General features: G+C 35.6%; 2 protein-coding genes across 2 annotated transcripts in view; one reads left to right on the forward strand and one right to left on the reverse strand.

Moving 5' to 3' along the window:
- The window catches only part of ASB17 (ankyrin repeat and SOCS box containing 17), a 68,381-nt gene that overhangs the window by 24,102 nt on the left and 30,240 nt on the right, over positions 1-14,039 (forward strand). The gene's annotated exons all lie outside the window — the stretch shown is intronic.
- The window catches only part of MSH4 (mutS homolog 4), a 92,856-nt gene continuing 80,550 nt past the window's right edge, over positions 1,734-14,039 (reverse strand). Inside the window, exons 18-20 of the mRNA XM_060622241.3 lie at positions 8,808-8,982; positions 7,065-7,153; positions 1,734-2,193 (exon numbers count right to left, since the gene is read on the reverse strand). Coding sequence (XP_060478224.3) covers positions 2,002-2,193; positions 7,065-7,153; positions 8,808-8,982 — 456 coding nt within the window. The 3' untranslated portion in view covers positions 1,734-2,001. The remainder of the gene's footprint in view (positions 2,194-7,064; positions 7,154-8,807; positions 8,983-14,039) is intronic.

Here is a 14,039-nt window from a genome sequence, read left to right on the forward strand (position 1 = left end):
ATTATGAGATAATGATCTATAATTTTAGAGAAAGGCAAAGTGAAAAGTTACTGAAGAAAAAAGCAAATAGACATTAAAATTAAAGAATGGATGGTCTCCCTAGTACTCACTTCTATTCTATAGTACCATAACATAATAATTATATCTTCATTTAATTTGTTTTGTATGTTTCAGCTACACACAAAACGACTGAAGAAAAAGTAATTTAATTTTAAGAAGATATAAACCTATTTTTATTTCAGTGTTCTAAACCTAAAATAAAATAAAAGGGATTAATCAGTTGGCTACAGTTTCTTTAGCAAAAGATCTAAATCATGAAAAATTTCTTAAAAGTCTGGTGGAATCTAATATTGGGGTTAAATCTAAAGGGAAATTAATACATTTAAGGAAATGATATTCTGCATATTTTATACTCTGTACTTGTCTCTGCTTGCCTGTTTTTTATCCTACTGCCTGCTCCCTTTCTGCCTTTTATTATTACTTCCCTTTTCTTCTCAGACCATGTGCCACACCCTTGTCATCCTCAAGAACTTTTAGATATTTGCTGCAAGCCTAAATTATCTAACTGCTTTTATGAATGACTGCATAAAATAGAATTCATTTCAAAGACTGAATTAAAACAATGGCTAATGGTCAAATTAAAATATTGTGGTACTCTCTAAAACATGACAATAGGTAATATAAGTAGTCTAATGGGATGTTTAACATGTATCAAATTTAAATACTAACACTAATTTACAATTACATTTCAAACAAGCATGTATGCCAACCAAATTATAACTTTTTCAATATCTCGCTGCTAGTATGTACTTAGAATGCTTAAAATTTAATAAAGTCAAAAATATTAAATTGTATAAAATATGCACACATTGACAAAAAATAGGGCCCTAACCAGTCTGTAAATATATTTTTTGGGCTAAATTACTATGAATTCTGCAGTTTATTGAATGTATGCCCTGAATTCCAGATACTTCATTGTCTAAGAAAAGAATAATCTCCCTATCTTGGGCCTTTGGGATGGGATTATGTAAGTCAGTCATCTAGTGAGATGGAATTGTAGAAATAAGGTATTTGAAAAGACAACAGCCCTACTCTTTACAGTTACTGAACAACAGCTGGTCTTCCGTCTACTTTTGTCCATTTAGGAAACAAGAATGATCTGGTAAACTCTGAAGTAGTGGTGTAAGCCACATGCTCTGGAAAAATGCTATAAATTTCTACATTCTATAAAATTTTATTCTATAAAATTATATTCTATAAATTTTATATTCTATAAAATGCTCCCTGAGGCAAATGAACGAATATTACCTTTATGCTGCTTTGGTTACTCACTTAAAAAAGATGGCCAAAAATGAAAACTTGGACAACAAAATCAAATGCCTGGTATTTGGAAAACTGAAAGGGTGGGTGATGGTGACTCCTTCTAAAAACATTCTCTGCATTACAAAATATCTGTTTGTTTCTTTTCACCCTTTAGACCTATTCAGAACGGTCAAAAAGAATACTTTAAAATTCCCAATATTATCCTAACAAACTTCAGAAGCATCCAGTGTTGGAATTTGGGGGGTACTAATTAAGAAATTATTGAGCCATAGGGTCTTACTGCTTCAGAAGAGAGCATAAAAGAACTCACACAAGTTTCCAGACTGAAAAAAGTGTTTTTTTTAAAACTAAGGTATTTATAATAGCATTTAAAGCATAACTTGTAAGTATAAATACAGTTAAGACATAACAACATGAATTTTCACAAATGAGAAAAAAATGTCACATTGACGTTCTTCTAACATAAAAATCAGTCCTTTAAATGGTTCCAATATGTTAAGTTATAACAAATATTTTCTTACACAGAATACATAGATGATAATTCTAAGGTTAATATAATGTAATTTTCCATTAAAATATAAAATTTAGCAAATATTTTCTCTTGCTCTTGAGAAAAATGAATCCTAGTTTCCTCATATTAAGATATATTATTTCATTAGTACATGATGTGAATTGTTATTATTCTTCAGTCTTTCCTGAAAATTGTTCAGCCCTGAGAAAATCTGTTTCATACTTCTTTTTGAGATTACTTAAATATGTTCGTAAACTGTCTGGATCCAATTGAGAGTTTCGAGCAGTTTGAACAAGTCTAGTGGCTAGATGGTACACAGCTCTCTGTCTTTCCATCTCAGGGGTACTTCTTTGGTTTTGCTGTTTTTGAAAAAATATAGATAAAAATTAAAATATGGTTACTATGACTTTATTTTAAAATTCTGGCGATTTTCTCTTTTCCTTCATAGAAATACAGAACTCAAAGGTAACTAATTCCTTTGGATAAGTCAATTCCATCCAACTAGTAAAAAATATACCAGAAAAAATAAAGAAATATTGTTTTGAAAAAATTAACTTTTTCATGAGTATTTACTACTTTATGACAGATTCTTATTTTTGAAAATCACTTCTGAATGAAAAAAATTCTGCTAAATAGGTCAAATTTCTCACGCAACATAACTGCTCATTGCTATGCAGCATTCATTTTAAATGTCACCCAAGAGTACTACTCTGCTATCTCCTATCTTAATTCCCCAGCAGATAAACTGGTGGACAGAATGGGTCATCAGTAAATTGCCTGTCCCTCAAGAGATTTCATATATGGAAACTGCTAGAGCCTAAGACAAAATACTGCTTGAGGGGTAAATTACATGTTGAAAATAAGCACCATAAATAGCTGCTTGAAATTATGCCTTAATTCTTAAACTATACTTAAGAATACTCAAGAAACAATGTTTAAAACAAGAATCTTCTAGTACTTTACAAAGCCTTTAGATATTCAGTCTTTGAGAACTAGTTCAGGGTTGTGAGTACAGCTAGAAAATTCTTCATTCACCTGGTTTGCTGAACTAGATAGAAGAATTAGCATTTTCAATCTTAAACTGTTATTGGCAAGTCAGCGAATTTCCCTTCACTAAGAGAAATAAAATCCCCCAACTCTTTTTCAATAGCAAGGAATTCAAGGTATTTTTCTTCGTTCACTCTAATAGAATAAAACTCCATGAGGTAGAATAAGATTATCATTTATTCACCCATCTATGTGATACACTGAATGATCAACTATCAGTTTACTATTTAAATAACAAACAGTTACTGAATATCTATTATCCTCTATATTCCAGGTCCCAAACCTGTTAATGTCATGGGGGATAAAAAAATGTCTACCTGACATGACAATGGAACTCAAGAAGCTCAATGAAAGAGACATATTATTATAGTGAAAGAGACATATTCATAAGCAACTGCTTTAAGAAATTAAGATAAGTCTCATGAAAGAGATACAAAATTCTCAGAGGAAGGAGAACTCATTTCCAGCTCAGGTTAAGAAAAGTTTAAATAGGATGGAATATTTGGAAAGAGTCTTGATAGAAAAATGTAGAAGGAAGTGCATTCTGGATAGAGGAAACAGCTAGAGCAGACACGTTAAAAATCCCAATACACAGTCAGGTCAAAATGATGGAATGACAAGTAACTCAATGTGGCAGAAATGTATGCTATAGTTAAACTGAGAAATGTTATGTAGGGTTGGGGAAGTAAAAACAGGGAGATCATAAAGCAGTAATTAACAAACTTTAGTGTGTTGAAGAATCATTTGAAGACTGCTTAAAAATGTAAATTCCTAAGCCACAGGAAATCCTTGAAAATCTAAGATGATTCCCAGCACCGTGGGTGATTCTGATGAAGGTAATTCTTTTTTAAGATATTTATCTATCTATTTATTTGAGAGAGTGGGAGCTTGCACACATGCAAGGAAGAAGGAGAGAGAATCTTCAGCAGGCTTCATCCCCAGTGTGGAGTCCAATAGGAGGAGGCTTGATCACACAACCGGAAGATCATCATCTGAACTGAAATCAAGAGTCAGACCCTTAACTGACTGAGCCACCCAGGTGCCCTCTGACATAGGTAATTCTAAGACTATATATTTTGAGAAATAATCATAGAAGACTTTTAACACTAGGCTAAGCAGTTTGACTTTTATTTGGTAAGAAACAACCAAAAGCTTCTGAACAGGGAAACATGATAAAAGCTATGCTTAGGAGTCAATCTGGTAGAAGAAGGATAGACTGGAAAAGAGAGAGAATCTACTGCACGGTCCTTACCGAGAGGTGATTAAGGATTCATAGATGATCCTAATGGGTCACTGGGAGATTTGGAAGTAAAGAGATGAGAAGATTTTTCAGATGATATATTTAATTATGGTCCTATTAAAGAGTGAAAACATAAATTGAGATTTCAAGAAGAAATAAAAAGAAAAAATATATAGATTCAAAGTCAAAAAGAAGTGAAAACAGAAGTTGAGGAAAAGATGAGCTCACCAAGAACACAGTTTTAAACAAAGAAAGAAGGGCAAAATCTTAGGAACAATTCCATTTAATAAGTGGAATGATAAAAGCACCGGTGGGGCACCTGGGTGGCTCAGTCGGTTAAGCGTCTGACTTCGGCCCAGGTCATGATCTTACAGTTCCTGGGTTAGAGCCCTGCATCCGGCTCTGTGCTGACAGCTCAGAATCTGGAGACTGCTTTGGATTTTGTGTCTCCCTCTGTCTCTGCCCTTCTCCCACTCACACTCTGTCTCTTTTTCAAAAATAAATAAACATTAAATTTTTTTTTTTTTAAAGCACTGGTATAGGAAGGAAAGAAGGGATAACCAGAGGTAGGAGAATGAAGATATCCAAGAGATGACAGTTCCCCAGTGGCTAAGACAGGGAAGAATTATGAAAAGAGAAAGAAGGATAGTGTAAAATACCACAGAAAGACCAGGGAAGATGAGAAGTGAAAAAAAGGTCGGAAGAGTTTATCATCAGTTGGTATTTAAAAGAAAGTTTCAGTGGAATGATGACAAGATCCAGTTTGCAAGTGGAAAATGGAAGAAGCACGTAGCTATTACTCTTAAGAAGTTGGCAGTACAAAGAAGAGAAATATCATGTGAGAAGTAAGGTAAAAAAGAAATATTTCTTAGGAAAAAACCTAAGCATATTCATAAGAAAAAAGAAAAGCCAGTGAACAAACACTAAGGATACAAAGAAAACAAAAGAAACAAGGGGTGCCTGGCTGGCTCAGTTGGTAGAGCATATAACTCTTAATCTCAGGGTTGTACACTCGAGCCCCACATTGGATGTAGAGATTACTTTAAAAAAGTAAAATAATTTTTTTAAATGGGGCACCTGACGGGTTCAGTCAGTATAGCATGCAAGTCTTGATCTTGGGGTTGTGAGTTGGAGCCCCATATTGGGTGTAGATATTATGGAAAAAATAAAATCTTAAAAAAAAAGAAGAAAGGAAACTGATGAAGTTATATTACTGGAGATGGAAAGAAGGTAGAAAAGTTAACTTCAAATAAGTTGAAAGGTAATCTCTTCCTCTAAGATAGAAAGGAAGAGAACTAGGTAAAAAACAAATTCCAAAACAGAGTTTTTAAGGAGAAAAAGTTCAAGGTCTCATCAAGATAACCTGAAGGCTCTCAAAAAGCATAGGAGGTGAAATAAACTTAAAAAAAAAAAAAAAGTGGGGGGGGGGGATGTCTGGGTGGCTCAGTTGGTTAAGTATCTGACTCTTGATTTTGGCTCAGGTCATGATCTCACAGTTCGTGGGTTCAAGCCCCGCATCTGGCTCCGTACTGTTGGCAAAGCTTGCCAACAGTAAGCCTACTTGGGATTCTCTCTCTCCCTCTCTCTCTGCCCCTCCCCTGCATGCTCTCTCTCTCAAAATAAATAAATAAACTTAAAAAAAAAAAAGCACAGGTAAATTTTCTGTACACAATGAGGATATTGAGGGTTTAGGAAGAGTAGAAATGTTTTCAAAGAGTTAAGGTAAAGAAACTCTACAGGGATCAATAAAAGAAAGGGGTAAAAACTATCCAGTACAATATTGAACTAAAGGTAGAATAATCTGAATTTACAGTAGATAAAATTAGCTTGTCTTGAATATATTTAGAGCATTATTATTAGGAAAGCCAAAGCCTATAAGGCAACAGGAGAAGACCTGTCATAATTGGAATTTGGCAAGATGAAGTCTGAGGAACTAGGTAATGAGAGGTCTTCAGAAGTACAACACTGTCAAAATTGCTGAAGGGATTCAAATGAGGGATTAGGCAAGTAAGGTCATAAAGACAGTCTAGGAGCTCAAGAGACTGAAGGAATGCAATAAAAATTGAAAGGTTAAGAAAGAACAAAAGACAAAGGAAACTGTTACTACTGAAGAAAATTTCATAATGTACCTAGCTTTTAGTTTATGGAACACAATGCATTCTTAAAGCATATAGCAACTTGACCTAAAAAAAAAAAAAAAAAAAGATTTCCAAATTTTGAAATAATAGATATAAGTTCAGTGTTGAATCTATTGCTTCCTAGAAAAACCTCTGCGAACTTCAGCTGTAAAAATGTGAAAAAAACACCTTTACCATATATCTTATATTAGAAAGACCTAACTGCTTCATGATGAGTTATACAGCTTATATGGTTAAAAGATAAAAGAGTAGGGGCGCCTGGGTGGCGCAGTCGGTTAAGCGTCCGACTTCAGCCAGGTCACGATCTCGCGGTCCGTGAGTTCGAGCCCCGCGTCAGGCTATGGGCTGATGGCTCGGAGCCTGGAGCCTGTTTCCGATTCTGTGTCTCCCTCTCTCTCTGCCCCTCCCCCGTTCATGCTCTGTCTCTCTCTGTCCCAAAAATAAATAAAAAACGTTGAAGAAAAAAAAAAAAAAAAAAAAAAAAAGATAAAAGAGTATTAAAAACTATTTAAGAAGATATGAAAGTGTGGTGCATAGTGATTTTTATTTTTAACACTTATTTTATACAGATTTATTTTCTCATCATAAAGTTAGTGTAGCAATAAGTATAATAGGGACCGACCTGTTTAATTTTTGTCTACTATCTTATTAATTGGTTTGCTGGGAAAGGTTGAAATAGACCAAACCAAAAAAGTTGTGGGAAATAAAAAGGGTTCAACTTACTTAGGATTAGACTTTTTAAATTTTTTAGTTATTAATTATTAAATATTTGAAAACCAATTCTTATTGCTAAAAAGTTTCTTACCAAAATTTGTCCGGTAATTTGAGTTGTGATTTCTTTGGCATCCAAGACAATTGATGGTGGGAGTGATGACACCTCTGCAGCTTTTAATCCTAAAATTACGTACAATGGGATTTCAATATTGTTACTGTGGGTATTATGTTTACTTTGAGCAGTAATAATCTTTTCTTCACAGCTTTAACCTTCCATTCTGTAGGCATTTCTGAACTACTTAACAATTCTCAAAACTGAGTTTTCCAAAGTTCTGAATGACAATTTCCCAATTTTAGGATATAATTAGTTGTCTGGGAAATATGACAAAGTAGAGGTTCACTTGTTTTTCAACATACTTCTGAGATACCCAGGAAAACATGATAGGGAAAACAAAAGGGATAATTAAAAAACTGAATAATAACATTGGAATTCCAACCACAAATGCAGTTGGTTAATAGAAGATCAAAGGATAGAGCTTTGCAGGGGATAAGAGATAATCCTAGTCACAGAGATAACCTTACAGCTGAATGTTCATCTTTTTAGCATTAAGAGAGAGAGAGATTTCTCAGAAGATATAACTGTAGATGACTAGTCTTCATGTAAATTCAAAGTACAATCTAGTATTCTCCTGTTCCCTGAGCTTAATTTTATTGTATAAGTGCCACATAAACCTTTTACTGTGTGCTAATAGTTTACTGAATATGCTACTTAAGAGGCAATAGAAACAACACTAACACATTTACTGAGAAGTTACTAATTCCTGGGCATTATGTTAAGCAGTTCATATTTGATAATTCCTTTAATCTTCATAGGCCCTATATATATAATTATCTCCATTTTAATAGATGAAATTAAGGCCTGTAAAAATATCTGATATAAACTAAGTTATGCAGGTGACTTCCCATTTCAAATAGCAAAACAAAGATGCCTTTTACCCTCCCCCCTCACAAGGATCACATTCATAGCTAAAATAATTTTAGGGAGATGCCTGGATGGCTTTGTCGGTTAAGCATCAGACTCCTGATTTTGTGTCAGATCATGATCTCAAAGTTGTGAGAATGAGCCCATATTGGGCTCCTGTTGGGTGCTCATGCTGCTTAAGATTCTCTTTCCCAATCTCTCTGCCTGTCCCCCAATCACATGCATGCACTTTCTCTCTCAAAAAATAAGATAAGATAAGATAAGATAAGATAAGATAAGATAAGATAAGATAAGATAAGATGAGATGAGATAAAAAACAAAACAAAATAATTTTAGAAACTTTATATGTATAGGTCAATTGAAAATTTTCTGAATCCATGAGATTTTACTCATGTCACATAATGTTTTAGATAGAAAATATCTAATCAAGTTTATAAATATCATATGGTTTGGTAATAATACATTCTCTTTTAAGACTTTAGATTTAATTATCAAGTTCCCTGCATCTGAAGAAAACAGATGTTACTGAAAAAGTGTGTAAGAAATACACAATCTTCAATTCATTTATAACTTGCAAATATAGGCTACATTACATTTTTCTAAGAATAGAAAAATGAGGCTTTCATGTGTTGTAATTCTACATAGGTACTGATTAATACAAGTTTAAATATAAGCTTGATATATATATAATGTGAGCTTGACATAGAAAATATAGTCTTAGAGAATGTAAGTGTTCAAAAGAATGACAGGAAAAGTTGCTTACATTGACAGCTAAGTAAAGGGGAGAATTATGAGAATATGTAGTGTTTCAATAAATAGATATTATATAGATATACTTTCTATATGCAATACCATAATTTTTTTCTTCTGTGAGTCCCCTAGACAGTTTGTAGGTATACAAGATTGCTTCTTTATTTCTTGAGGTGTTCTTTACATGCTGAACTTCAAAATGCATGTTTTCCACATTAGGATACAGGACCTCTATATGACATAGTTCCAGGAAATGTGTAGCAAATAGTGTAAATGCCTAGAATATGTAACAACAAATATCAGTATTTTCAAAATGAACTAGAAAAAAAAATTAGTTTGATTTTCCAAGTAGCTTGGCAGAGATGCAGAGATGAAACTAATAATGGTCAATTCATTTCAAAATGTTTTGCAAATTTATATTCAATGAAAGAAACATGTTTATTATGTTTACACATTATGTGAATGTTACAATACAGGAAAGACAACAAATCTAAAAATAAGATCCTAAAAAAATATCTGAAGATATTGAAAAGACAAAGTTTATCAGAAATAAAGCTGTTAAGTGAAGTAATCCTTTATTAGAAAAGTAATCTACAAACAAAATCATACCATTTCTCTCAACTTTGAAAAAAACTTTACTTTAAAAGTAGCTTCCCTCCATATAACTATTTTTTGGAAAGTGGAATCAATGGTTTGTCTTAGGTATTCAAAATTACAAAGGTTTTGCATTTTTAGATTTGTACTGTGTTTGAGTTAGGCACTTATAGGAAAGAAAGAAAAGATTGAGAATAATGCTTAAGACAATGATTCTCAAACTTTAGTAACCCCTTGGGGAGCTTATTAAAGATGCAAATTCTCGGGGTGCCCGGGTGGCTCAGTCGGTTAAGCGTCCGACTTCAGCTCAGGTCACGATCTTGCGGTCCGTGAGTTCGAGCCCCGCGTCGGGCTCTGGGTTGATGGCTCAGGGCCTGGAGCCTGCTTCCGATTCTGTGTCTCCCTCTCTCTCTGGCCCTCCCCCGTTCATGCTCTGTCTCTCTCTGTCTCAAAAATAAATAAACGTTAAAAAAATAAATAAATAAATAAAGATGCAAATTCTTGGTACTTGTCTCCCCCAAATTCTCAATCAGTAGGTGTAATGTGGAATCCCAGGAAACTCTATTTGCCAGAAGTATTTAAGTGATACTGAGGCAGATGGTTCAAGTGACTTACAACCAGCACATGGTTTTCAGCCCTGAATTACTAAACTAGAGATATGAATAATTGGTTATGTTAAGATATTACCCATGGAAAACTATAAATATGTGATTACTGGAAAAATAAAATGTTAAGACATTAAAAAGAAAATATTTGGCTGGCAAATGGCATCAACCATGTAAAAGGGGTTTCAAGAGGTTTATGACAGAAAAGTGAAAAAACTCAACTACTAAATAAATCAAAAGAGGCATAAAACAAACCTAATTTATAAAGCAACAGGAAAATATTTAGAAACCTAGTAAACTAGAAGCTAAGGAACATGTTTGTTTATTTATCTTCAAAATTTATTTATCAAACCAACCTATTAAAGTAACTTAGAAAATAATAATTACTTCTAAGCACCTTAAAAGTAAACAGCAATAATTATATTTTTACTAAGTTATTTATACTGGTAAAGGATATTATTATGGACTAAATGTCTGTGTCCCCCCTCAAATTCAAATGTTGAAATCAAAACTTCCAGTGTGATGGTGTTAGGAGGTGGAGCCTTTGGGAGGTGATTAGGTTGTGAGGGTAGAGCCCTCATGAATAAGATCAGTGCTGTTTTAAAAGTCACCCCAGATGGGACGCCTGGGTGGCTCAGTCGGTTAAGCATCCGACTTTAGCTCAGGTCACGATCTTGCGGTCTGTGAGTTCGAGCCCCGCATTGGGCTCTGGGCTGATGGCTCACAGCCTGGAGCCTGCTTCCGATTCTGTGTCTCCCTCTCTCTCTGGCCCTCCCCCGTTCATGCTCTGTCTCTCTCTGTCCCAAAAAAATAAACGTTAAAAAAAAAAAATTTAAATAAAAGTCACCCCAGAGAGCTCTTTTGCCCTCTCTACCATGCAAAGACACAATAAGAACTTGACAGTCTACAACCTGGAAAAAAGGTTCTCCCTACCATACAGAACCCTGATCTCAACATTCTACTTTCCAGAACTGTGAAAAATAAATTTCTGTTGTCTATAGCAGCCCAAACTAAGACAGGTATTCAAAATATTAGTAAAAGCATTATTTTCAGCTGTTACATATCTCAGAAATGGATACTATAATTACTGTTCTCTCAGGAAACAGAACCAACAGGAAATACATGTATCTTCTACTATGTGTGTATATCAATACTGCATAAAGATTTTTTATATATATATATATATATATATATACACACACACACATATATATGTATATATATGTATGTATGTACATATAATTTGTAGATTATATATACACATATAAAAAGATTATAAAGAATTGGCTCATGTGATTATGGAGGCTGACAAATTCTCAGATCTACCGTCAGCCAACTAGAGATCCAGGAGAGTTGATGGTGTAGTTCCTGTCTGAATGCCAGCAGGCTCAAAACCTAAAAAGTGCTGATGTTTCAGTTCAAATATGATGGCAGGAAAGACCTAGTGTTCCAGATTGAAGGCAGTCAGGCAGAAGGAGTTACCTCTTACTCCCAAGAGGGTCAGCCTTTTGGTTCTGTTCAAATCTTCAACTGATTGGATTAGGCCCACCCACATTAGGGAGAGCAATCTGTTTTCCTCAGTCTACCAATTCTCATGTTAATCTTATCCAGAAACACCTTCAGAACAGATACACCCAGAATGATGTTTGACCAAACTGGGCACTCTGTGGTCTAGTCAATTTGACATATAAAATTAACTAACACAAGGCCAGCTCCTGTCAAATTGATACCTATACACCATCTCTTAAAACCATACCTAATCTCCAAATAAAGACAACAACAAGGTCATAACTCCACCTAACATGTTTCAACTATCCTGCATACAAGAGAATGTACCAATCCCTTCCCCTAAGGGGGCATAAAGTCCTTGAGTGACGTTTACTCTTCTCCTTGATATCTTGTAAGTTAAATACTATTGACATAAAAGTAATAATAGTTAAACATACTGATATAAATTCAGTACATCTTATGTCACATGATAAGGGAATAAGAGAGGAAAGAAAACAAATACATACAAATTCATAACAAAATAAGGAAGAAATACTCATTATTCATGACAATTACAGTCCTCATCTGTAACTGGTCACATGCTCATAGTTGGTAACTACCTTCTTCCACTATATATTTCGTATTCCCTTTGCCTTCAGCAAGCACCTCAGCTGGTCATGGTTCTTTACCTGATGGAATGGCCTAAACCTTCACTCCTAAAGGATCTGGGCCATTAGAAGTCATGCCAGGATTGCGTTGCTGTAGTTTTCAATTGACATTAATCACAAGGAATGCTAATACCAAGACCCCTTAGGGATCTCCTGTATTCCAGAATTATTCTTTCTTACCTCCATTATGGATTGGTAAATCCAATTTCCCACTGGAAGTCAGGATCAGTCACTACAGCCTGTGCAGTACCTCCCTTCTTTGCCTATTGATTCAGAGGCATGAAGAGCCCAGAGTGGCTTGGTGGCAGTCTTAACTTTCAGTGGAATGAAATCATTGTTGTGTGTTTGTGGAAGCATTTCTCCCTTTGGAACTAAGCTCTCTAGGCCAGTAGTGCATAAGGTCCAGAGGACAGGAGGCAAACATCTTGCAAGCAGGTCACCAGGGGTAATAGTTGAGTGGTGCTACTCCCATTTCCATTTCTTAATTCTTAGACCCATGAATCCTGGCTCTAGGAAAAACAGCACCATATAATGGGTGCTGATTCAGAGCATATACAAGTTTCTAGAAAACCTTGCCCAGCCATGCAAGATATTGCCACCTAGAAAGTGCTGTAACTTAGTCTTCAAAAGGCCATTCCACCATTCTATCAAGCCAGTTGCTCAGGATTGTAGGGAACATGATAAAACCAGTGAATTCCATGAGCAAAAGGCCATTGCTGCACTTTGATATGAAGTGAATTCCTTGATCAGAAACAATTCTGTGTGAAATACCACAATGGTGGATAAAGCATTAAGTTCACGGGTAATAGTTTCAGCACAAACAATATGTGCAGGAAAGGAAAATCTATATTTAGAGTAAGTGTCTAGTCATTAGTAAGAACAAATTGCTGTTCCATTCATGATGGAAGCAGTCCAATGTAATCAACTTGCCACTAGGCAGCTGGCTGATCACCTCAGGGAATGGTGCCATTGGAGGCTCACTGTCGGTCTCTGCTGCAGGCAGATTGGGCACTCAGCAACAGTTGTAGCCAGGTCAGCCATGGTGAGTGGAAATCTGTTACTGAGTCCATGTATAGTCTCCATCCATGCCACCATGGCCACTTTGTTCATGAGTTCATTGGATGATGGCAGGGGTAACTGGGGAAAGAGGCCAATTGGTATCCACAGAACGGGTCATCCTTTCCACTTGATTATTAAAATCCTCCTCTGCTGAGGCCACCCTTACACTATGGATGACTAGTGCTCTCTACTACTAGAAATAGAGTCCTCAGTATCTTTAAATCTAATCAGATTAGAAGTGAGGTGGGGGCACTACAGTGCAGGGACCTGAACACTAAGAGGATCCTTGTGGCTCTGGGGCCTATACACAGTTCCAGGCAAGCTGCTTCAACCACATGAAGATGGGCTTTGTGACAGGCTATGCAGTGGGCATGGCAGCCAGGGTACTCTTCAATATTTCTTCGTGTCTCAGGATTGGAATGTGAAATTGGTTGCTGATGAGCAGCATCAGGAAAACCATCATGCAGAGTGGTGGCACCTTTAGCATATCCATGGCCATCGGTATGGGCATCCAACACTAATCTGGACCATGGTTGCCCACTACATCTACCCCTTCCCATCAGTCCCAGCCCATGTATATAATAAAACAAAAGTCTTTGAGTAAAATAAATAAAATAAATCTAATCAGATCAGAGAGTCAATTCCAGAAACTCCAGAACCAATTCAGAAAATCCATTCTTAAAATTCCTCTAGAATCACTTCAATATCAAAATCTGAATCAAAACCACACTCAGATACCACCTCACGCCAGTCAGAGTGGCTAAAATGAACAAATCAGGAGACTATAGATGCCGGTGAGGATGTGGAGAAACGGGAACCCTCTTGCACTGCTGGTGGGAATGCAAACTGATGCAGCCGCTCTGGAAAACAGTGTGGAGGTTCCTCAAAAAATTAAAAACAGATCTACCCTATGACCCAGA

The sequence above is a fragment of the Panthera onca genome, chromosome C1 (genome assembly GCF_046562875.1).
Source record: "Panthera onca isolate mPanOnc1 chromosome C1, mPanOnc1 haplotype 2, whole genome shotgun sequence".
NCBI lineage: Eukaryota > Metazoa > Chordata > Mammalia > Carnivora > Felidae > Panthera > Panthera onca.